The 27,180-nt window shown below is 37.1% G+C and overlaps 1 protein-coding gene across 5 annotated transcripts in view; it reads right to left on the reverse strand.

Moving 5' to 3' along the window:
- CTNNA2 (catenin alpha 2) overlaps window positions 1-27,180 on the reverse strand; it is a 1,068,594-nt gene that overhangs the window by 741,582 nt on the left and 299,832 nt on the right. For all 5 annotated transcript variants that reach the window (XM_069493843.1, XM_069493842.1, XM_069493839.1 and 2 more), the window contains one exon: window positions 4,184-4,350. In XM_069493843.1, coding sequence (XP_069349944.1) covers window positions 4,184-4,350 — 167 coding nt within the window. The remainder of the gene's footprint in view (window positions 1-4,183; window positions 4,351-27,180) is intronic.

The raw sequence follows: 27,180 nt of genomic DNA on the forward strand, positions 1-27,180 counted from the left end.
AAACAAAGGGACAATAGTGTTAGATTTGGCCTCTGGTAGACACTAAGAAAATATGAATTCCCTGGGAAGTTGACTAAGGGGTTGCTGTCTTCTATTTTGCTATTCCATTTTCTAGAGAGACATTCTCAGATAATGGACAACATCATTATTCCAGGACCTAGCCAGAGGACAGAAAAACGGTGATTTTCTCTGACATGCACATGTCTAAAGGAGTTTATGTGTAATGCTATTGCTCATGCTAATAACTGACAATATAATTTGATTACATCAATTCAGAGCCTAGGGAAAATAAATATCCTTCTTCATGATCACTGATTGAAATTCAAGATTCCTTTAAAACTCTGGGGTGCCACATATCAACCTAACACACTGACAATGTCAACTGATTGCAGGATATTTCAGGTTTCTGGCTAGGAAATCATTCACCGGCAACTTCAACAATAAAAGTGATTATAATTCAGTATTTTTTAATGGTGTCTGATGTACAGATGATTACTTTAGCTTTTCTGAGGAACATCAAATTCCCACTTGGGTGCTAACTTGGCTCTGGGACTATATGTCACCCACTGTTCTATCACTATTCTCCCGAATTTGAAACCACAGCAGCAGTAAAAAGTAAAAACCTTTTGCAGTCATATGAATCTCTAACATAAAATACTCAAAAGAAGAAAATATTAAAGTTCACACAAACACTTGCATGATAGAGCAAGTAGCATAATTCAGACAACTAAAGAATCCATGTATTATATGAGAAGGACTCCTCAGTAGCCCACACAAATTTAAGTTTCCAAATATAATCGTAAGGTAGCAGAATGCAAAGACATACATGGTGCCAAACCACACTCCCTCTGCAGGGCTCCTAATTCTTCACTCATTTTTAGATTCTGAATATTTGCTCACCATTACTCAATTTGCCAACAATTACACAGAGGTGTGTGGCACAGGGTGAAGGTGGAGGTGGATGTTTTAGGAAAATAAATTGACTATCCTTCATCGAATTGGTAAACTGTTAATGGAAAACATGAATATAAGTTTCTGATAAAAGAGATAATTCCTTCTATGCTCCTGCAAGTTACTCAGAGATGAGAAAAATTAATGTCTGGAAGGAACACCAATAAAAATTTGACATGTGGCGTAAAAGATAAAAAGTAAAATACTATGTGTAATCCTTAAAGGCAAAATAGCTATGCAGCAGTTAACATAGCAGAAAGCTGTGGGACTCATTATATGGTATGACTCAATCTAAACCAACAGAAATCAGAGTCGCAACTTTACTCTTATTAAAAAGCACCTGTCACTCTTTTTTTAAATCTATATGTAACCATCCAAATGGTAAAGAAATTTATGATTTATTTAGGAAAACCCTTGAGAAAGGTATAGATGATATTTCCTAACTTGTGCCATCTTGAGTTATAAACAAACTAATAAATGTTTTCAAACAATACATTACTTATTCATGAAAGGGTGTGCTTCTATGGACAAAAAGTACCATACTACTGGGTAGAATTATGTACTATGTTATTAGTAATGAATTGTTGACATCTTGTCTTTTTTTAGGGAGTCGGGTAATAGCCCTATAAGATGAAACCCTGAGAGATCTGAATCCAAAGTGTGACGCAGGCCACAACTCTTGAGTAATTCAATGACACCAGAAAGTGTACTTCCTCACTTGTTCCACAAGATGGCAACATTCTACCACCGCTGTTGGCTACAGCCACTGCATTCTAAATAGAACAAATGTGTTATTTAGTCTACAATCATTTTTAATTTTACTACTGACAGTCTGACAGGACTACTTAATATTGCTGGGTTGACCTTTCCATGATTTTGTGCTAAATCCTTTTTTTTTTTTTAACTTCCCTTAATCTGCTGTGTGGAGAAGACAATGCAATTGACTCCACATTACACGAGGCCGCAGGGATGCGATCAGCTGACAGCACTGGTCAAAACAGGTGGGGACAGAGGCAAGACTGCAGGCGGCATCGGGGCCAGACGTGCGTCCAAGGCACGGATGTATCCCACTCTTCCGGTGTGGGCCATTCGGGGAAGGATTCGGTCCGTCATCACCTTCTAAGTGTCACTGAGCGGGGCCTTTCCCAGCATGGGGGAGAATAATTACATGTGAGATGTCAAGTTAATTTCTTTGGGTTCAGTTCTGTTCTCTCCCTGCTGGGGTAAAGGAGGAAAGTCCATCTGAGGAAAGAAAGACTTTTCTAAAAACGTTGCCTTTGAAGACTATGTAGGCTGTAAGGGAAAGACAGCAAGTCCTTTTCTCCAACACGCTTGAAGACGAACTTATTTGTAGCCTAAAAGATGCATATAAGGGAGGTGGGGCTGGAAGAAGGACAGCAGGCACCGCGGCCTGCAAGTGGCTCCGGTGATCTTAAAACCGCTACGTGGCCGCCATTGACCAGACACTCACTTGGCGCCAGATTCTGGGATACTCGTTGCCCCCATTCAAACCTCCCCACAACCCTGAGGGCTGTGCCACCACTGGCCCATTTTAGCAGGGGAGGGATCTGAGGGTAAGGAGGTTACACAGTAGTTTCGGACACAGCTGGCCAGTGGACGCCAAACTGAGATGAAGCCCAGTTAGTCTGACTCCAGTAGCTCAACGGTCAATCATATTATTATACTGTCCCTTAATATTTAAAATAGGTAAAGTGTCTCCTCAAATTGTTCACCTCATCCAGTGTGCAAGAGCCATTCCTGGGTTTTGAGGGCCTATGCTCTGAACAAAACCTAAGAACAGACTCCCAAGTAGTGTGTGCTCTGTGTTGTGGCTCCTCAGGGGGCTGTGTGGAAACCATGAGGAGACGCACCTCTCTTTGCGGTTTGTGCCCTCAGAGCTCAGGCTGCAGGTGTTGGGGTGTGAGGGCTTTCATAACATTGCAGAATGTATACATAACTTGGAGATCTTAGACACTCTGTTGGAGCCAGCTTGGGTGAAAGATCCTACCCAAGGGTTTTTGACAGAGAATAATTATGATGTAGATAATTTCTGGATGTCCCCTCTACTGAACAAATCTGTGCTCAAAGGTGAGGTGAGAGGAGGCTTTTATTCATTTCCTAAGTCACCTGTCCCCTCATCATAACCTGCTTCATTTCACTGACAAAGAAAATAAGACCTTGCGAATTGGCTGTCAGGAAATGTGATAAACCAGAAATGCCCAGGGCTGGGGGACTAAGCCAACGATCATGTGGTTCTCATAAACAGAAAGCATGTGCTTCACAACTCATCAGCTCAGGACGCTGAGGTCAGTCCAGGCTTGGTGCCAGCTGTCCAGAAACCGTCTTTCACTGAGGGCATGGGATAGGGATTCTCTAAGCAGGGGCCATATTCCTAAGCAATTAAGTTACATCATCTTTGTTCAAAGAGTTGAACCATCCTGGTTGTAAACAGATACCACTCAGCAAACGGGAAAGCAGAAAAAGGACCAGCTGTCAAGGACTGGGGACGTTGCCTTGATCTCTGTTCCAGCAAAATTTGTGACCAGGGCAGGGCTTCACTTCCATTAGGAAACAAAAGAATTAAAAGGAACCATGAAAAGAAAGGCACATATAATGGGATTCTATGGGTTAGCGGGGTGGGTATGTGCCCAGAGACCCAAGCCATATATGTTAGATGCCAGGCTTGGTGCAACAAGATTGACTCTAGCTATGGTGAGTGTGGATGAACACCTTGTTATAGCCAGACTATAGGCTCAAAGTCCATATAACTACAGAAAAGCAAGTCTGGAACAGGTAACAAAATATATTCAACACATAATCCATCCTAAGGTTGGCACAGGGTGGTCAGCTACCCAGAAGAGCTGGCTCTAGCCTAAATTATCACAGGTACCAACACTGCTCTGAAACTTGAGAGAGGGCAAAGGCAGGTGCACTAAGACCAGGTTCTGCAGCCTAAAAGAATGCTTGTTTAGATACTTCAGGAAGTAAGGGCGAACCCAAACCCTGAGTTTTGAAGGAAGGAACATAATTCAAATGAACCTTATATAACTTTTAAAATATATTATTGAATATGATTTTAGTATTAGAAAAATTGGCGGTTTGTACTACATGGGTGAATAACCAAGTGATTTGTTTAGCAGCGAAACATCTCTAGTAGATTTCAGAGCTGTAATATACATGGTCAAGATTGCCACTCACATAAAGCAAGCTTTGATAAGTTCTGCATACGTACAATTTTCAGATGTGATAAAAGCCTCATGACATCTGCCATGTCCGCCAGGATGAGTAAGCGCGTCACAGCTGAGAGCAAAGCCCTTGCCGCCCGCACCATGGTGCCACGCTTCACCGAGGAGCACGGGTCATCAGCAAATTCGGAGGAGGCGATCCGCATGGTCTCACCTGGAAGACAAACAGAGGCAGGTGGGTAGACAAGAGGCTCAGAAGCTGACAATCCTAAAGCTCTGTGATGGACGATTATTGCTCTTATTGCAAAACTCTGACAACCAGGTGGTATTTCTGCAGCCTCCAGTGCAGCAGAGGACCTTTTAAGTCAAGCACATCAGTGCACGTGGGCAGGTACAGTGGACAAAACAAGGTGCTCATTTCTCACTGAAGAATGAAGTCATGCTTTTAACATAAATTAGGAATATATTTAATTCTGCTTGTCTAATAGTCGAGATAGATTTGCCTTGACCTTAATCATCCTCTCTCTTCGTTTCCCTTGGAACCAATGATATTTACCAGGTAATTAGGTGAGGTTACTGATAGTTGAAGTACAAATTTAACTGCTCCACAGAGAAGTGAAATTGAAGAACTTGGCCTCATTAACATTGTACTCTTAATTGAGCTAATCAGACAAGAACAGACTATAGAGATACCCAAGATGCAGTCTTCTAATCCTCTGTTAGGAACCTATTCAATAACACAGAGAACATTTAGAAGAGAAGTAAACCAGTTCAACAAGTGTTTATGAAGCACACACTTGTGTCAAATTCTGTGCTATGCTCTGGAATTACAAAAATGACTAATACCTAGTCTCAAGGAGGTCACAGTCTCGAGAGCACACAGGTGTGTTAACTCATGATCAGAATACAGTGATTAAGTTCCACAAGAGACACATGATTAAGAATGCAGGCGATGGCGAGGCGGGAGTGATTTACTTATTTAGTGTGAAATTGGGGGGATGCTGTCAACTTTAATGGGCTGCGAAGAAGTAAGAGATGTTCACCAGGAAGACAAAGGTGGGAAGGGGGTCTTAGGCAGCATGAACACTGTGAGTGAGACTCTGGAACCTGGAGCCCTGAGCTGACTGCAGGACCTGCCGTGCTGTGGAAGGCTGCATGGGAAAGAAAGCTGCGAGAGCCAGTGGTGGCTGGAACACCATGGAGGAGATTTGGACTGTGTCTTCAGCAAGGAGAGAAGTGACATTAATAGATTTCTTTATTTTTGGAGGATTATTTTGGTCACATTACATAAAATAAATGGGCGGGGACAAGACCAGGGCAGAGAAACCAGTTAATAGGGCAAATGCAGTTTTAGTCTGAGAGAGCAGTGGTGAGGGCCTCGCCCAGGAACATAGAAGAGGAAGGGGGTATTAATGAGATCTGTGTGAAATGAACCACAGATCCGGGGCTGATGAGAGGTGGAGACAGAGAAGGTGGAGCTGATGACGAGTGCTGACACAACACAAAAGTCAGGCACATATTTGCACAGGGACACCAGGGGTAGGGAACAAAGAGAATTAACCGGCATGGTTAACTGATGGCATATTAGTGGGTGGATATCTACCTGTGGGAGGGAACACTTCAAGAAAGCATAAATGGAGCTTCCTATAGCAGAGCATACACAGGGGTATAAAAGCTTCGGTAAACTTAAACAGTAGAATTAATATGACAGATTATCTAATTCAGGATAAAACAACGTATTCCATTTTTAATAGTAATGATTGCTCCTCACCTAGTAAGCAAAGCCTAACTCATTTAAATAAAGCCAATGATAGCACTGGAAGTCTGTGCATCCTGTAATTCATCCTAAGATATGAGAGGAAAAAATAAAAACCTCTTACCATTTTATAGGCAGATGAGAATATAAAGTAATTCTCTCAGTTAGTGTTATAGTTATTTAAACCCTCACAGTGATACTTTTTATACTTGGGAAATGTGGGCGTGAAAGGAAATATATTGTGCTGTTGGATTTTTTAAAGAGGTTACCATTGACGATAAGCACATTATATTGCCAACCAGCTTAGTCTTTATGCCTAGGCACAAACAAATAGCTCGATATATAACAACAGCGTGGGAGAAACTTAAAAATTCATTACTGTAGAGGCACAATGGTGAATTTTCAAGATGTATGGCCCTAGAGATCTAAATAAAGTTTAAGATTGAGGCTGCAATTAGGAAATATATATTCAATCCAAGTGTCCCACCCTTGCCACAGGTTTACATAAATCTCCTCCTCTTGCCCCTCCCTCTCCCAAATAAAAAGAGTCATTGCCAAACATCTATGTGGTGGGGAAAAGAACGCTACCTTTTTCCTCTCTATATACAGTACAGAAAGAAATCACATTGTACACCAAGGTAAATCCAACAAAATACTGAGAAAATCACCACAAGTAAAGCTAGACAAATTTGTGTAAGGTATTAATGAATATGTCAGCTGCTGTTTGAATAGATCCATTTATTCAAGGGAAAGGGAGATTTATTCTACACATGAACCCAGAGAACTACACGGTTGATCTCAAATGCTGCAGGTTAAATTGGTATGAGCTCTAGCTTAAGTAAGAAGAACAGAATAGCAGGAAGGGCTATTCTCAGAACAGAGGGCCCCCAGAGGGGAATCCAGCCATATGCCTTGTGAACACATGGAGGTTCCTCCATTACTTGAGGACCCATGCCCAGTGAAATTCACTTTCAAGTCCAGATTTTCATGCACGGGGTCAGTGGTTATCCAAATGCTGAATACTGTTTAAAGCCAGTGGGCATCAGGTATCAGTGCAGAGCCCTTAAGTGGAGCTGATCAACCTGGGACCCACAGTAGGAACCCCTAGAAGTGGCTCAGCAGATGTCCAGGAGAGAGAGAGAGAGAGGGAGAAAGAGGGAAGGGTAGGGGGAGAGAGAGAGATCGATCCATATTAGAAAATGTGATTCTGCAAACAGAAAACTCATGCTAAATTCTGAAATTATTCTAAGATAAATATAAGATAGTTTCATTCAATGTAAATTAAAACCAAGAGCTCATTTTAAACAAATACAAATGGTTTCACATGGTTAGAGATTTCAATGAAAGTCAACCTAAAATCAGCTGTAACTTTAATGTGTTTTATATCCCAGCAGTTTTAGGATTACTGAATTAAACCAGAAATCTATATTACAAAATGCTAAGCAAGTTTACCAGGATAAAATTAGCTACTTTCCTAGGGAACTGCTTTTTCTATAAGACTAAAATATTTAGCTAAGAAATAACATGCATGTGTAGGAGAGGGAATGGGGCATTGAAGAGAAGGTACTAGAGATCTGCTTGTTTCTTTCAGATATATTTTTGTTCAGTCTCATGTACTTGATTATAGACCTAAGTCAGAGTGGTGTTTCTATGGTAAAGCCTTTAATCTCTTCAAGTCACTACTACCTGCTGGAAAGAAGAAAAATTAGCATCACCAAATAAGTGACCAAGGTAAAATGACAATTATTATAATACGTACATAGTACTTGTCTAGAAAGGCTTATTATATAGGTATTGCTCTAAAAGCTTTACATATATTAACTCATGGTTTAAGAAAGAATAAACATTTAAAGTCCCAAAGACCTGAGTTCAGACCCTGACTCCATCTCAGCTCTTACCAAATATGTGAGCTGGAGAATAGCTCTTGTGTTTCAGTCCCCTCAACTGTAAAATGGGGGTGAAAATTGTGTGGCGCTGCCTCACAAACTGTCATGGGAGTTAAAATTAGAGATGATGCATTCAGAGCACCCAACGGAAGGCCTCACCCATAAAGGGTGATCATTGTTACCACTAACACCACTGTATCACTATCACCTCTGTCCTCCCCAGTGCAATAAGACCAACTGGTGAACTCCTGGCTACAGGTTTGGAAGTGTGTTTTTTTGTTAATTCCACTTCTTGTATTTCTTGCTTAGAAGCAAGAAAATATTTGCTCACTAAAAATATTTATGGTTTGAAGATAGGATATACAAAAAGAAATGGTGGTTGGCTTTTAAATCAATGCTTGCTCTAGTTCAGAGTCTACCCTGGAGGCATTGGGATAAATACATAATTGTGCATAAGTTTGAGGTAAGATAAACTCAAATGTGGACTGATGCAAGCCAGTACTAATAAACAGAAGGGAAGGACAGCGTGCAGAGACAGAGTCTGGGGAATAGAAAAGTCATGTAGGAAGCAGATCATGAACCAAAATGGCAGGAGTATCACGTGGCTCATACCTTGAATGCTGGGGCTGCATGCGAGGTAAGCACTCTGTAAATACTCGACATCTGAACTACTGGACAATTGTGAGAAGCAAGGGAAAGGTTTGGTGAGAAATTAAATTCAGAGAGTGCTGGGTAAAAGAATGAAAAACTCAGAATTGTTTAGTGTCCTAGATGCTGAGGAGTATGTAACTCATCTTTTCTTTGCACTCTTTCAGCAATGGCAGGCCCTGGACTTGTCTCCTGGAATCAAATGATGAAAGCTGGAACTAGTGTGAGAATGAGAATGCAGAAAAACGCAAACCACAGAGCAAATGCAGTGAAATAATCAGAATAAGAGCAGATTAAGACATACAAAGCCAAGCAGGGAAATTTCAATGCACTTTCCCGTATGGGGTAATTTACATTGTTAACGTTTTACTATAAAATAAATATGTGCTTCTTATGAGAACTAAACAAACAAAAAAAAATACAATTAAAAGGAACCAAAGAGCATCCCGGTTTCAATAACCAAAGACAGCCACCAGGGAACTTCTGATGAGCTATCTTCTATAAACTTCTGTATGCCTATATTTTTAATCAGTGGTTTTCACATGTAGTATCTATAGCTGCATATTCTCCTTTGTCTAATTATATAATTCTCCTTTGTCTCATTACATAAATTGCCCAGCATATGTTGACGGTCAATATTCTTGATATTTCTCCCAGTATTACAGAATTCTTAGAAGAAATAAAAGAAAAAAACCAAAAATTCCAACCTTCCTAAGCATAATGTGTTCCCTTTTCATGACAACCTACATCTGACTCACAACCTTTTTCACACACATTTTCCCTGAAGTACAAATCGTAAAGCATCTTGAAAAATGGATGCTGTAGAGCAGTGCAGAAACTAAAATGTGTTTTTAGAGAAGAAAGCAAGATTGGTGAGGTACAATACCCGGCCACAGCTTCCTAAAGCCTTGGCCAGTCCTATCACTCAAACTGCCCAACTGTGCATCCTTTTTGAACTCACAACCTTGCAGAGCCAGTGCAAGAAAAAATATAAGAGAATTTTAAAATGATAATTCAGTAGACAAATGTACAACTTCTGAAAGTTTTATCATTTTGATTATTTTGTATAGTCTGTAAGGCAATGCAATACTTGAAAGCCAATCACTGGTCTTGTTAGCTAATTTTCAAAGCATAGTTAAAAAATTATCTTCATTTGAGATAAAGTAAATTGAAATGTTAAATGAATGGCCAAGGTGCACAACACCATGGAAGTTACAACGTTCCCACAGAGGCTCTTGATGTATTACACCATGCCTCTTGACTCTTTTTCTTGGAAGGCATAAGTGAGAGCTTCTTTGATAAGAATCATCCAGAGTTGGCTAAAGTATTGAAAGAATGAGTTAAGCAGGTGTTGGGACCTCTGAACTAACTGCATTAGCAAGCACAGGAATATCCTCTTCTGGAGTGGTTCCAGCAGCAACGGGATGGTGCAACATGGAAGACTCAAAAGTCCTTCCATTTTAGGATCCCATTAGATTGTGTCTCTTTAGACTCAATATTTTAGCACATAGCTCTATTACCTATAATAAAAACAGTTCCATTTTTAAGAACTCACAACGTGCCAAGTTCTGTTCAAAGAGCTTTCTTTACCTGTATTAACTCTTTTGCTGCTGAAGAGAATCTGATGAAGTAACTACTCTCATTGTCACCATTTACATCTGAAGAAACTGAACAGAGAAAGGGAAGATAACTTGCCCAAGGTCAAACAGATGGTAAGTGAAGGAGCAGCCATTCAAAACCTTTCTGATTCTATAGTCTATGCTCTTAAAAACAGTGTGAGAAACATCTTTATTTTAACATTCTGCTTAGTGTATTAAAATTATTTGTTTACATATTTCTATCTGGACCTAGATTAGGAGTTGAATACTATTTTATTTAGTTCTCAGAGTATTAGAATGAAGGAAGGAAGGAATGAGGGAGGGAAGGAAGGAAGGAAGGAAGGAAGGAAGAATGGAAGGCAGGCAGGCAGGTGGGCCTAAACAAAGACGTTTTTCCAATTATTCCCAGGCCTTACCACTCCTCATTGTCTCACATTAGGGCTGATTTTTGACTGCCTGTGCATGTATACATTTGAGTCTTCACCTCTTTCCCTGGCCTCTAATCTTGATTAGTATAGGAACCATAATTGTAGCATATTAATTTCTTTAGTCCTAACACCCAACACACATGACAAGGTGTATGCACCCAACACATGTTGTTGGGATGAGGAAAGGAAGGCCTGCCTGGCACTTTACATTTTGAATCATATCAAATTGATACTGAAGCAAGGAGAAAAAAGCAAATAAAATCCCAAATGCTATGAACTTCACAATGAAATAATAATTAAAATATTTTTTCCCTTTTTTAATTGCGTAATTTTTTTAGCTGGATTCATGAGTTAAGAAAACAGCAAGGAAGCTACAACATTTGATAAAAGCAAATGCTGGTAAAAGTAGCAACTCCTTGGCTTCTCCTTTGTTTTGCCCACATAGGCATTTGCTAGCAAGAGGGAAAAAGTCTTTTTTTTTTTTTTTTTTTTTTTTTTTTTTGAGACAGAGTCTTGCTTTGTTGCCCTGGCTAGAGTGAGTGCCATGGCGTCAGCCCAGCTCACAGCAACCTCAAACTCCTGGGCTTAAGCAATCCTACTGCCTCAGCCTCCCGAGTAGCTGGGACTACAGGCATGTGCCACCATGCCCGGCTAATTTTTTCTATATATATATTTTAGTTGGCCAGATAATTTCTTTCTATTTTTCAGTAGAGACGGGGTCTCGCTCTTGCTCAGGCTGGTCTCGAACGCCTGACCTTGAGCGATCCACCCGCCTCGGCCTCCCAGAGTGCTAGGATTACAGGCGTGAGCCACCGCGCCCGGCCGAGGGAAAAAGTCTTAAAACTTCTTTGGAAATAATCAAGAATGTGAGAGAGCAATGCATGCATTTCACCTCAGGGTAGTTATGACTCAAATTCATGATTGGGGAAAAAGTCAACAATTGACAATCAGAATTTTTCTCTGAGGCTCAGGGATGATGAAATCCTGTATTTTCTAAAGCAGAATCTGCATTAAAATAAGCTACCTCCTGTGGTCACTTCAAGCACTGAGCATACAGCAGTGCTTGTCACAGTTCCAGTTCTGCTATCAAAAAACAAAGTAATATTTGGCCTAAATATGCAGTATTCAGAAGAAAGCCTTATCTGCTTATATTAAAAAAAAAAAAAACCCTATCATACAAACCACATCAAAATAATGTAAATATTATAAAATGAGAAAGCTGCTTGTCCTTTTGTCATTCTACCAAGGGTAGTGGGCTCCATGGTTTCTTTATCATTCTTTTTTCCCAAGAATCTCTTTGCAAAAAACAAGAAATTCAGTACAAAATGAGAGAAGTCTGATGGGACCACTGTCTCTGAAGTGGTGGAGGGACTGGAGAATTCCTGATCCAAATGGGACCTCCTCAGGCATCATTCAGCACCTCACTCTCATCTTAAGGACCCAGAAGCCCAAGTGGAAAGTGACCTAGAGGGGATCAGGTGGTTGGTGGGGGACCAGCATCCCAATCTCCTTACATCCCAATCAGGGACTCTGGTCACAGTCCCACAGTGGCTGTGAGACCAACAAAGCATGATGTGACACCAGCAAATCAAAACTTCCTCACCTAACAAAGTCCCAATATAGCCACATGGCCCTGTTATAGCCCTGCTTTAGGGGCTAAGCAGCTCTAAAGACAAATGTGTGTCCTCATTTGGTGAGGCCCAGGGTTCTTTACCAACATAGATCATTGAGTCTGTTCCAATGCAATTTTCACCCTATCAAGATATACTCAGTATGCTAAAGTACTACAGATGTCAGTAACTGATGATTAAGTATATTGAATGTTATGAGTTATTAAACATCGTTGAGACAGTAATGTGCCACCTTGCAAAAGGCACAGATCATTAAGCATATGGATTTTAATTATTTCAGCTGTAGCCTTTTCCTGGGTTGGGAGGAGAGGGTGCAGGGTAATTTCATAGTGTTGTAGCCAGAAAGATTATCAAGCTGCAATATGGCACACTTCACAAATAAGACCTTTGCAAGGACCTGTTAAATGTAGCAATAGTGACACTCCATAAAAAGGTGATTATTGTTTTGGGCTTGAATGCAATAGAAGACCATAAATTTGGAAATGTTAAATAGTGATGAGCTAAGCTTAAGAGAAAATGGTCTATAGAGGATCAATAGTGAACTCAATTTCACTTCATATTTTTATAAAATAAATAAAAAAGAAATTGATAGACATGTAAATTTCATTGTGTAATAATGTATTTCATGTAAGTTTCATTGTGCAATAAATGTATTTCTGAAATAAGGGTACTATGTCAAATATAATTAAAGAAAGCCTATTGCAAGTTAGTTTTAAAGCAAATAAGCATCCAATAAATTAACTTTTGTATAAATCCAAAATTTCAATAATCCCATATATGTAAGCTAAATTTCTCTATAAAAAGAATGCCAACTTATTTATATTCTTAAGTCAATAAATATTTCTATTGATCAGTATCTCCATTCTCCTACAACGTTGACACAAATCAAAACCCGCTGAAATGTCAGTAGCTTGATATAGTATTTGGTAGTTGAAGTGTGAGTTGAAAAAGCTTTTCATGTGATAAGGAAAAAAAGAAACAATGCCACAACTTGCATCTACACTAGACAGCAGAGATAACATGATTATCAAAAATGCTAGCATATTCTTTTGAGAAGCTTTTGTTCGTGTCTATTGTCCACTTTTTTATACGATTGTTTAATTTTTTCTTGCTGATTTGTTTGAGTTCTTTGTAGATTGTGGTTATTAATCCTTCATTGGCTGTATAGCTTGCAAATATTTTCTCCCATTGTGTAAGTTTTCTATTTGCTTTGTTAATTATTTCCTTGGCTGTGCTGAAACTTTTTAATTTAATCAAGTTCCATTTATTTATTTTTGTTGTTGTTGTGATTGCCTTTGGGCTCTTTTTTATAAATTCTTTGCGTAGGCTTGTATCTAGAAAAAGTTTTCCAACATTTTCTTCTAGAATTCTTATGGTTTCATGTCTTACATTTAAGTCCTTTATCGATCTTGACTTAATTTTTGTGAGGGTTGAGAGATATGGATCCTGCTTCATTCTTCTATATGTGTCTTTCCAATTTTCCCAGCACCATTTATTGAACAGGGATTCTTTCTCCCAGTATATACTGCTGTCTGCTTTGTAAAAGATCAGTTGGCTGTATGTGGATGCTTTTATATCTGGGCTATCTGTTCTGTTTACCCAAAGGAAAAGAAGTCATTTTATCAAAAAGACACCTGCACTGGAATGTTTATTATAGCATAATTTATAATTGCAAAGATGTGGAATCAACCCAAATGCCCATGAATCTATGAGTGGATTAATAAAATGTGGCATATGTATACCATGAAGTACAACTCAGCCACGAAGAAGGATGACTTAATGCCTTTTGCAACAATTCGGATGGGACTAGAGACCATTATCCTAAGTGAAGTATCTAAAGAATGGAAAAACAAACACCACATGTACTCACTATTAAATTGGAACTACCTGATGAGTACACATGTGCACAGAGGGCAGTAAAACCCAGTGGAAATCAAGCAGTGGGGGGAGGGAATGGGTGAAAACCTACCTAAATGGTACAATGAATACTATCTTGGGGATGGGCACACTTTTAACCCCTACTCAAGCATTATAAAAGCAATTCATGTAACCAAAAACACTTGTACCCCCATAATACTGAAAAAAATGCTAGCATCTAATGCTGAATGAAAGAGGTAGGCAGCATCCAGATCAACATCTCAACATTCAAATGTAGAGGACATCTTGATTTACTCATGCAGATTAAGACACCATACAAGGAAACGCAGAGTAAGGATGGTGGTTTTAATATAAAAATTCTAAAATTTAAAAAATGCCTTGGAAGGCATCATGTAGCCTAAATTTTAGCAGATACAAAATGTGACAAAAAAGAAAACCTAGGGCAAAATAATCCCTCTGGCTTTCTAAAAAAGACTATTCCAATTTGAGATAGCCTTAACTGTTAAAATGGTTTTCTTCTTTTTGGTCTTTGATATGCTCTTCTGAACTATACATAAAAATCTCATCTCTTCTTCAAAATGGGAGATCTTGAGATTTATTTTATTTTATTTTATCTTAGACAGAGTCTTGCTCTTGTTGCCCAGGCTAGAGTGCAGTGGTGTCATTACAGCTCACTGCAATCTCAAACTCCTGGGTTCAAGTGATCCTCCTGCCCAAGCCTCCCAAGTAGCTGGGATTACAGGCATGAGACAACCGTGCCTGGCTAATTTTTTTTTATTTTTAGTAGAGACAGGGTCTCACCCTTGCTCGGGCTGGTCTTGAACTCCTGAGCTCAAGCAATTCTCCCGCCTCGGCCTCCCAGAGTGCTAGGATTACAGGCGTGAGCCACCACACCTGGCCTGAGAATTTTTTTAAGTGTCCTTTAAGGGGAAGATAAATGTTAACATGAACATTCATCAGCCATTGCCCAAACATTAATGCTGCATTTGGATTATGAAAAGAACAACTAACATAAAAAAAAGCTCTTTCTAGGTTTCCAAATGTTAAATATCTATTAACTTATCATTCAACTAAGGATGATTTGTTTGTTTTTATACTATCTTTCAAGCAAATTAATAGTATTAATATAAGCATAAAGGGTGTTCCTAATCTGTTTTAGAGGGAAAACAAATCTTGTTTCTAGCTTATGAAAACAATTAAGATAGTCACAGGTTATGCTGAGCTACTTTAGGATGTAAACTACTACACATATTTGAAACATATTAAATGTGAGCTCATTGGTGAAACCCAACTTCTCAATTTTAGAAAACAAGTATCAAGAACCTTCAATGGCTTGCTCAAGCTCAAACAGCCAACTAGGGACAGAAGCTAGACCAGAGCTGGGTTTCTTGACTTTTACTTTTGTATTTGCTGCAGTTTACTACACTTTTAGGGAAACATTTCGTTTTTGGTAAAGTTTCACAAATTCACAACTGACTGTCCCCAAGTTAGGCCATATAACTGAAGCCTTTTTATATCAGTTTGGATGCTTATGTGAATATCTTTGTAAGTTCCTATGGCATCTCAAAATTGTCGTTAACAAAACTGAATAATACTTGCATCATTGATTTCATATCAACTAAAATATAAATGCAGAGAAAAGCAAATGGGAAGTATAAAAAAAGGCATATTATATAATTTGCATCTTATAGAGTACAGCTAAATAAACTAGGCTTGAAATTGCTACACAGTAAAATAACAAGTCAACCTAACTTTTTCTAATGTAGTCTTTGGCTAAACAAAATGCAAGAACAATTCTTATAATGAGAAAAGTTGATTAGGATAGAAAATTCTACCATACATTTCAAAATTAGGAAAAAAAAAGTAAAAAAGTGTTCCAAGTAATTGGTATCATGAACATGGTAAATGGTGCTATAAAATTACAGCCCAATTAAGTTATATTTTAAAATGCAATATGAAGAAAACTGATTGTCTTTGCTGGTTTGTGAGTTAGGGGAAAAAAAAAACCCTAGAATGATGAGATTCTAGGATTTAAATGGCAAAGTCTTTAATTTCTGACCTGCCACTGATTTTCCATTCATCACAGATAAATGGAAATTTCTTAAATGTGATTATTATAAGCACAAGCTCTCTTTACTAAACTGACAGGAGGTACCTATGTCACCACCATTCTGGTTTCTATATTAAGAGGATTCAAAGAAGACACAACATTTAAATTAACATCAATATATCAACTGTAATGAAACACAGCTAACAAAAATATATTTGTGAGGCAGGAGGATCTGGCAATAGATGATGAACAAAACTGATTTAAGGTAACTCAAAACCCTAAATCCAAAGAAACAAATTGCCAAAATGTGCTAATCAAAGCTTTCTTCACTTCCGTGATCAATAGCTTGTCACTAGGGTCATGATGAATTTCAGACAGGTTTCTCTCCTTTCAACTCAAAAGTACATTTTTAAAATAAGTAAAATAAGGTTAAAACTAACATCAACCTTGAAAGGGAAAAATGTCCCAACAAGGTGACATGAAGCCTTAAGAATGAGGAGAATTTGGGGGACTGAGGGTAGCAGAGTGACAGTCCTGTCCTTACTGCCTTAGTTTTCAGGCTTGAAGATATAATCATATCTATAAAACTTGTGCTTCTGTGTAAAGAGAGTTGCATATTTTACTCACTTTTATTCATTCAATAAGCATTTATTAAGCACTGGCTATGCAGTGGACCCTTGCTAGGTCCTAGATATTCAAGATGAAATCACAATTCCTGCCTTCTACTTACTTCCAACTTGATGGTTCTGAAAGACTGACAAGGATCATCTGTAGAACATCTATAGAGAAATGTCCATTGAGTAGATACTTAAAAATTGAAGAAAGAAGCAGCTACGCTTAGGGAGCTGGGAATCATGAGTATGCAGGGTTGCTCAGTCAACTGTAATAATAGGTACGAGTGGCCAAAAAGTAACTGTGTGTGTGTGTGCGTGTGTGTGAGTGTGTGTGTAGCTTAAGTTTTTCTTTCTTTATCCCTCCAGTGGCAGCTTTCAGCCATGATTCTGAGAGATGGCAGACATCAATCACACACTTCCCACCCCTCATCCCACTCCTGGCTAGATTGCTAAAGAACAAAGAATATAGATGAGAATGTCCCAGGAAAATGCATTCTTCATCATTAATTAGTTCTTCACCCCATATTGAACAAGCCTGAATCAATAGTGAGAGTTCAAGTCCTCTTTAACCTCCTGATGTCAAGCCATAAGTGAAAAGTGGGTTTTAGGGATCCAAGATCTTTCTTTGTTAGCCCTCATTTGACTTTCTTATAAAATTTCCAAAGACAAGAGGCCCCATCTTGTCACACTAGTTGCATGAAATTGAAGGCAAATGAAGAGCAATAAATGAAAGAACGAAGATTACAGGAAATCACTGAATTTTAACGTTTTGTCTCCTTCTACTGGGAATGTGACCTACTACTTGAGTCAAAATGATGTTAGGAAACATAGGACAAAATTATTTTTGTAATGTATGCTAGTTGAATTTTCAAATAATATGCTTAATATCTTTTTCTTCAACTTGCAGACACTATTTGTTCTTATGAAGCCCATCAAAAGTTAAAGCAGGTATTCAACTGTTAAGCCGAAAGAGTAGAATAAGTATATCTTTTTTTATATTCTCGATTTTTTGGACATTCTTTGTTATATTAACAATTAGATCTATTCTCAGATTATCTTGCCAGTCTTACAGTCTTTTTGCCTCTTGTAGGCTGCCCCCAAGAAAAAGGATCCCCATTTTGTGCTTCTTTGTATATATTTGCTTTAAAGGAAAAGTGAGAAAATAGTGATAAATGACTTAAAAATTATACTGCTTGTATCTGCCAGTGAATACAGGTGTACCGTCCCTAGGGTAAACATATTTCTCACTACGAATTAATCAACTCATATTGGGAGTATAATTTAACTTCCCAATGTAGGTCTGCCTATAGAGAGAGAATATTCTGGCCTGCTGATGTCAGTATTCTACTCTGTATGACACCATAATAAGGATTAATAAGCTAAAATGGATTTTTTTAAAGCAAATACCTACGGTAGTTTAATTCTTACATCATTTACACATTATGTAGTTAGAATGATTTAGCAATTGCCGTGGGGCACTGCTGGGAGGTATTTGACTGTGGCAAGTATAGGAACTGGTTTTGAATAATAAAGGGAAGTTCATTTTCAACTTGTATCCTGGATAACAAGTGGCTTTTTTTGCCAAAAGGAATTTAAAGGTATGGTTGGATAAGAAAACACACAGGCCAAAGAACTTGTAGACCTAGAGGATTTATATTTTAGAGACAAGGAGCTGAGTTATTACTGAGCAATACCTGGGTTTAACAAGCAAAATTCTAAGCCACTTCCAGTCAGTATTCAGGGCCATGAAGCAAGAAGCTGGCATCCTGACACACTGGACAGGGACAATGGCAGCCCAGGCTGATCTAGTCCATGCTCTCATAGAAGCCATCACCCTGTCACACTGGTCTAAGGCTGTCACTAAGGCAGAAAAAGAGGCCAGGTTTGAATACACCATGCCTCCATTACGAGATACTCTATAAACAATGGGTAGTCAACTACATTTAATTCTCATAAGAGAGTGTGGTTTCAGTAATTTTTAATGGTCTATATGTTATCTACACACATTTTCAATTTAAAGAATACTTTCAGGTGTAAATTCATGAGGATACACTCCCATGCCACATAAACTCTCCATCTAAGCACACCCCACTTAATCATTAAATACTCTAGGTAAAGCTTTGGCACCAAGAGCTGGCAAAACCAGTCAATGAAATGATTTACAGAATCTAGCCTTAAGGCTTCTTTTTCCTCATGTGCTACACAGGTTAATTATATTTGATAATCCCCAAATCTAAAATTTTCGATAATCAATAGATGCAGCTAGAGATTATTTCCAAAAAGGGCAGCATTGCAAAAACCTGTTTTGCTCTAATCTGTGTGAATCTCTTCTATGTTAATCAATGTTACTTCCTCACTTCTAGATACTTTTAGCACATTTCACTCTTCCCTAGACACTAGGTGATAATGATCTCAAGGACCCCTTCTGGCCAGGCGTGGTGGCTCAAGTCCAAACAGGCTCCAGAGAGTGAAGTACAAAGCATGACCCGTGAGAAGATATGATACACACCAAAACAACTGCATACACCAAAACAACTTCAGGATGTTGCCAATTTATGTAGACAGAAACCAGGGGAAATGTATGGACCTGGATCCCAAAGGTGTGAGATCATGCTAGAAGAAATATAAAGTCATATTAGGCTGAATTTATTTATAAGGGTTTACTAAGTGGAGATTGCTAAATCAATGTGTTAGCTGGAGCGACTCTAACAGATTTTTCAGTTGGTTGATTGAAATCTAGAAGTTGAAATGCCAAAACTGGTCAGGTGCGGTGGCTCATGCCTGTAATCCTAGCACTCTGGGAGGCCGAGGAGGGTGGATAATTTGAGCTCAGGAGTTCGAGACTAGCCTGAGAAAGAGTGAGACCCCCGTCTCTACTAAAAAATAGAAAGAAATTAGCTGGACAACTAAATATGTGTGTGTGTGTGTGTGTGTGTGTGTGTGTGTATAAAATTAGCCCGGTATGGTGGCACATGCCTGTTGTCCCAGCTACTCGGGAGGCTGAGGCAAGAGGATTGCTTGAGCCCAGGAGTTTGAGGTTGCTGTGAGCTAGGCTGATGCCACAGCACTCTAGCTCAGGCAACAGAGTGAGACTCTGTCTCAAAAAAAAAAAAAAAAAAAAGAAAAAAAAAAAAAAGAAGGGACCCCTTCCAATTCTAGATGCAAAAAACAGTAACAGCTGTCATGTATGAAGTACTTAGTAGGTACCAGGTACAATGCTAAATACTTTATATACATGATCTTACAGGGAAGTAGATGACATTAGGCCCATTTCAAAGATGGTGGGGAGGGAACCTATGACTTAGCTCAGAAAAGTTCATTAATTTGTTCAAGGTCACACAGCTAATTGGCTTCAGCCCTGGGATATGAATCTAAGGCTATTGGATTTGAAAGTCTGTGATCTTAGTAAACTTGATGCAAAGAGAACCTCTAAGCTAAGGGTCTGCTGGTAGAAAAATCTACAACACAATGGAATGATGATGATGATGATGTTGACTATAATAATGAGGATGCTAGTAACAGTTGTAATAATAGTTCACCCTAATATAGTCCTTACCCTGTTCCAGACTGTTCTAAGTACTACATTTAATCCTCATAAAAAAACCTATGAGGTAGGTACTATTCCCAATTTGTACACATAGAGGCTGAGGCACAGGAAAGCTAATTAATTTTCCAAAGTCAAGAAAACCCCCAAAACATTAGATAATGGAATGAGGATTTTAACCAAAAGAATGGCTATAGAATTTAGGATTTTAACCATTTCTAAGATAACAGACATGGCTATATGCCAACCAAAATAATAAAAACCAATAACAAAAACATAGATAAAGCACCAACGGCAAATGCACATGTTCATAAGTATTTTATGGCTATATTTTTAAAACTAATCTTTTAAGTAAAATCTAGATATTAAAATGATGTTCTCATGCACCATAACTTTAAGCTACTGGGACACTACAGAAATAAATAAAATTATGAAGGGATATATAAAGCAGGAAATACAAAGGAAGAAGCCATCATCTCTCACTGTAAAATCAGACACATAAGGACTTGTGCTCGTCCTGATTCATAGATGTTCAAATAGCAATATTATGGATATCACATTGTGATCAATCCCAACTCTTTTTTTCCATAATTAGAGACAACTTTAGAACCTTCTTAGCCTGAAGGTAGCCAACAGTTGAAAAGCAACAAAAAAAATCTGACTTTTCTTGTAGTCTGTAGAGTATAATGATTTCCATTGTGGTGTCTCAGTTAAGGTTTAAGATTGAAGATATATTTAAAGGACTGCTGATTGTGCATGCAAAAATCACATATTGTTTTCAAAAACAAACACACGTAATAGCAGAATGAGAAATTATTAATCATCTATAGAGATTAGTCTGCTTTGCACCTATTTTGCACATGTATGCCCTCTAATAAAAGACCAAAAGAAGCAACAAAAAAAGAGCTAATACTTCATCACATGCCAGATTTTTGTTAATCATTTTAAATTTCTACCTTCTTAAAAATGTAATTGGATATTATTTACTAACGTTTTTCATTTGAAGCTTGGGGCTCCTCTAAATCTCAGGCTTATTAACTTTTACAGCTGGAAACAAAGAATAAAAGTAAGAATGCTAATAGTATTTAACATTCCTTTAGCAAATTATAACAAAAATCACCAGTAAGACAAGTTCTTAAAATAATTGTGTTAAGTCTCTGAAAACATACCAGTGATAAAACAGGGCTCAGATTTCTTGAGTTTAAGTCCTAGTTCTCATATTTTTTCCTTGTTTGATCTTGTACAGGTTACTTAATCTAAGTCTCATCAGTAAAATGAGTAGGTTTATTTTAAAGGTTAAATGAGAGGATGTGAAAGACTGAATAGCATAAAAAAGTCTCCAAAACACCTGGAAAAACATGTAAAGCATAGCAAACATCTTTATAAATGGAAGGGAAATCTCTGAGCCAAAATAAAGAAAGAAAAGAAAAAGAAATTATCAAGCTTGAAATCAAAATGTAAGCAGATTCTGAAGCATTGTCAACTTTAGAATTATTTGCAATCTTAATAACTTACAAGCTAGAGTTTTAATGGCCACACAGGGACAGGACAATGTCTTGACCCTCACAAAAAAATAGAACCTTAAATTTGTCCACCCACAATAAAATTTAGATTCTTAAATTGCTATGCCAGTGAAAATATTAACTAGCAAAAAGTACCCTCTGGCAAGAAGTGGTAAAGAAATTTGTTGTTTCAGCCCAGGGGGGAAAAATAGGAAAAATTGATGGCTTTAATTATAACTGATAATAATAACTTATTATCATATGGGGCTATCTTCATGTGTTTGTATCATGTATCTATAGAGTACAATTTTGTACTGCCCAAATAGAATGGGAAATACAGAGCAGAGAATTTATTAAAAAATGGTCTCAGGTCTCAGGTGTTATCAAGTCCCTGGCCAAAGGAAAAACATATCCTTTCTCAAAGGAAGCATAGGACTTTTTCAAATAAGGTTTCGTAAAAAATTGGTTTACAGTTCAATATTATAGAAAGCACTATACATGTGCTGAGTGGCAGAATTCATGATCTGAGAACTTCACATAATGCAAGTATAGGGTAGAAAATATAAAATAAATATTTTAAAATATTTATAGACCTGCAATAGGATTTGAAACATGAACTAAGGACATGATACTCTGAACCAAATAGACTTTGTTTAAAAATAATATAAATTAAATTTCAAAGGGAAGAATAAACAGCTAAGAAGAAAATCAGTGAATTAGAAGACATCTGGACAAATTAACCAAAAGAAAAAATAAAAGCACAAATAGTCAAAGAAATTAACGGTAAGAAAAAGACATACATTGAGAATATAGAGAAATTTTCTAGCATAAGTCTAATCAGAGTTGCAAAGAAAAGGATAAATAGAATAGAAAAGAGCTGGTTTTTGTGAGATAATGGCTGAGAATTTTCCAGATTTGAAATAATGCATAAATACTGTGATTCAGGAAGCCCAACACATACAAACCATGGTAAATAAAAAGAAGTCCACACTTGGTAACTTAATAGTAAAACTGAAGAATTCAAAGGTCAAAGAAAAGGTCTTAGTTTGGCTAGAATGAAAAGACAGACCAGCTTCAAAATAATGAACAAATTGTATGGACAGCATTCTTCTCAATAGCAAAATGGAAGCAAGGAGATGGTGGCATAATATAGTCAACATGATGAAAGAAAATAACTGGCAAACTATAATTTTATACCTAGCTAAAATACTATTTTAAATGAGAGCAAACTAAAGACAGTTCTAGAAAAATGAGAGAGGTTACTGACAAACACTTTTATTAAAGGAATCATTATAATTTACATTTAATAAAGAAGGACTGGTATTCAGAATAGAATTAATTCTAAAAATTAATGAAATAATATGTATAAATAACTTAGCCAAGTTTATAGCTAGTACATAGTAAATACTCAATAATGAATGGTATTAAGTAGTAATACTAATAGTGGTGGCAGCAGAACACAAGTAGTAATAATAGTTGTAGTAGTATTTTTTCTAATAAAGATGTCAAATAGTATGCTTTTGGCTTCTAGTCTCTAACATTCATCATTCATCTATGACCTTATCATATCAATGATAATCTATTCTATCAACATACACATGACTCTATTTTCATCTAAATGTAATTCATGTCAAAATATCTCATCAGTGTTTTAAATAACTACACAATCTTCTCCAACCCAAAGACATTATCATAACCAAAACTCTTAATATAACACCTAAGACCGTACAAGAGTGCCCAGTCAGTTCTCCAGTTTCTTGTTTCATCTTTTACTTTTTATTCATCCTATGTGCAGGAGCAAAAACTGTCAACTTAGTCAAATCATGAGAACTAAAACCCATAATGACTGCTAATCAGAGAATGTGCTTACCTTTAATCAAAAACTCTAATAATTAGTTTTAAATAATTCTACCAATTATCACTCCTTTATCTTTTATGCAGACATAGCCTCTTACTGCTTTATCATGTTCCACTCTATCATGGAAAACCTTCCTGCTTTCACTAAAAGACAACACTATCCTTTCTGCTTCCAAAGGTCTGCTCTGCTTTCTCTACCCACCCATCCCCACATTCTTTTTTCTATGGTCAGTATACTCTCCTCTGACCTAAACTGCTCCTGTATTCCTCTGAGGTGTGGAAAGCTAGCCTACACAATTGTAGTTATTTCAAATAATATATACTCATTACGTCCTTTCAATAACTCCTCAGCACTCATTAAATCCTCAATTAAATATTAAACTGAGCACAATGAGTATACTTTTAATATTAAATGCATTTTATTATTTTATGATATTTAAAAAGTAGTAATCCATTTACTTTGTATAACTCTAATAAATAGAATCAACCTTATTTTTTCACTGTTTTGGATAGCAGAGAAAGACCAATTGGTGTAGAGGACTTGGCCCAGTATCATCATAATAAATATTCATAATCAGCTCCAACCATAAACATCTTAGAATATCACCTTGCATAGCATTATTCTCTTTTGCTTAAACTGGGCAATTTTCTAAAAATAAAATAAACCACGTATGGAAATTACAAAGGTCTGAACAATAAAAGCAGGGATGTCTTGGAAGAGCTGGGTTATTTCCCCATAGACTAAAACTATTTATAAACTATATTTCCAAACATTGATTTTTTAAATAACTCTTTCTACTTTCTAACAGTAAATTATAAAGTGAGAGTATGTGTTTGAGGGCTTGGGAGTAAAAAGATAACAAAAGAGACAGAAAAGGAGAAAGAACATTTTTTCCTGACACCCCTCCACATATGTATCCAAAAAAAATCACAGAATGCATCACCAACCTCCATCCCTATGTGATTGTGCTACGTGAGAGACCACTGACCCATGATATTATTCAACGGGTGGATTCAAAAGGGTTGAACTGTGTCTCCCAAAAGATATATCAAAGTCCTAATCTCTAATACCTATGAATATGACCTTATTTGGAAACAGGGCTTTTGCAGATGTAATCAAGCTAGGATGAGGTCATACTGAATTAGGGTGTACACTGATCCAATAGGACTGATGTGCTATTGGAAAGAAAAGAGACCAGACACAGAATACAAGGGCAGACCACTATATGATGACAGAGGCAGAGATTAAAGTATTGAAGCTGCAAGTCAAGGAACACCAAAAATTGGCAGCAAACTACCAGAAGCTAATAAAAATAGTGAAGGAAGGATTCTTCTTTACAGGTTTCAAAGGAAGCATGGACCTGCCAACATATTGATTTCAGACTTCTAGCCTCCAGAACTGTTAAAAATAAATCTCTGTTGTTTTAAGCCACATGGTTTGTGGTAACTTGTTATGGCAGCCCTAGAAACCTAATACAATGAGAGATACATGTACCCCATTTCTGAGAAATTCTTCATTTAAGTAAAATATTTTTTAGTGCATTCTGCATCTCGACTTTGCTTGTTAGAACACTGAAAAATTATTCAGCCACCAAGATGCTCCACAAGAGATTGAGAAGATGCCACTAAAATTCACACACTCACAGTAAAATTTCAGACATCCAGGGACCAGCTTTCCAGAATTACAAGCTTCTCTAATGACTATTGACCTAAAAGTCATCAGGGTTAATATGTAATCAATTTAAGGAGCAGAAAAGAAGCTTCCCTAAATGCTGAGGAAGAGAGATATATTGCCAAGAGAATCTGATGCTCCAAAGATTAAACATAACTGATAGGAATTGTCTGTGAAAAGCCATTCCTTCCATGCAAGGCTGAGGAGTAAGACAAAAGTGGTAGGAGGCAGAAGAAACAAGAAACAGGGAAACTGAAGATCAGCAATGGAAGCAAATAGAAATGGTGCTGGAGTACCGAGCAGTGGATGCTGCAGTGTGTGAGTCAACGATGAGAGAGTCAAAGATGAAGAGATTCAATTCTGCAGTACAGAACGTAGCAAGGATCCTTCAGCTTTTATATCTAATGGCTTCACTCTCACTGGGACACACAGAAGACTTAGGACAGCTCTTCAGCATACATGCACAGATATGTAGGGAGGTATTGCCCAGAAGCTAGTAGAACCTCTGTTGTCCAATAAGCAAACAAAGCTAAGGTATCAAACGTCCAGTAGCTTATTGTACTGGGTAACACTAGTAGTCACTTCTAGAAGACTCAATAGTGACTGAAATATTCAGTCATTTTCCTGCCTATGTTAGCTGATTGATTCTATCTATAAATTTCATTGTTATTCCAAACATAAAACTGTATTGGAATTCTGCTTTAATGAGAAAACAGATCCATATGGAGTCAGTATAAAAACCTTTAAACAAATAATATAAACATGGAATTTTCAAGATTATGTTACCCAGAATTCCAGTAAAAGTCAAATACTGAAATGTTATTTGTAATAGATCATGGCCTACCATTAAAGTTTATAACTTATCTTTAATGTTCTAATGATAACACTACTGATATTGTTGAATGATACTCTTACTAATTATCTATCTAATGTGTCAGGTATGCTATGGTGATGATAGTGTCAACAGAACTTAAGCTATGTCTACAGCCAAATCCTCTAAGGCCTTGTAACTAGTAGATACTTAATCACAATTGGTTAAAGGGTATCCCTGGGTCCACTAGTAAAATTGAAATGACAAGCAATATTCAGAATAGTGTTAAGACAAAGGTAGATCATTGCAAATGTGAGCAAGTGATGATTTTCTGAAGACAGAAAAGCAATGTCCATAGTAACTTCCAGAACGTAGATCTATTAGATTAGGTATTGTTTCGCTATGCAACCAAAACTGAAGTGCATCATGATAGCTCATGTTTCTGATAATTTCCTTGAGGTATTAAGAAAATATTTAATGTACAGATAAACATTTAAAGATGGTTAATCATACTGGCCATGTAAAAATAAAACATAACAAGCAAAAACTATAAATCCCTAGGAATGAAACTAACAAAAAGGATGAAGATACTTTGGACTTGGAGGAAATTATAAAACAACTGAAATACACAAAACAAAACATGAAAAAATGTAGAGCTATACCTAACGATGATTAAGATACAATATTTTAAAGATGTAAATTATTTACAAATCAATCTATAAATTCATTGGAATTACAATCAAAATCCCAACAGAGTTGTCTTGCAGAGAAATATGATACTAAAATTCTGATCAAGGAAAAAAGGACCAATAAATACAAGCCAAGATGATTCTGAAAATTTTTAAATATGGAAATATAGTCCAGATACCAATATTTATTAATAAGCTGCAGTAACTGAATCAAAGTGGTATATATAAAGAAATTGACCAATAGAATAAAATTAAAGAGCCCTCAAGCAGTTCAACTTATATACATTCATGTGACATATGACAGATGGGGGATGGATAGTTTACTGAATAGTGCCAAATATTGACTATAAATAGAGAAATTTATACCATTAGATTTTAATTCACAAAATGAAAATCAGATATAGACTTAAATGTAAAATCAGAACTTTTAAATATTTAGAAAATATTTAGAAATATATATTTGTGATATTGGGATAGAAA

This window comes from Eulemur rufifrons, chromosome 19 (genome assembly GCF_041146395.1).
Source record: "Eulemur rufifrons isolate Redbay chromosome 19, OSU_ERuf_1, whole genome shotgun sequence".
In the NCBI taxonomy this organism is placed as follows: domain Eukaryota; kingdom Metazoa; phylum Chordata; class Mammalia; order Primates; family Lemuridae; genus Eulemur; species Eulemur rufifrons.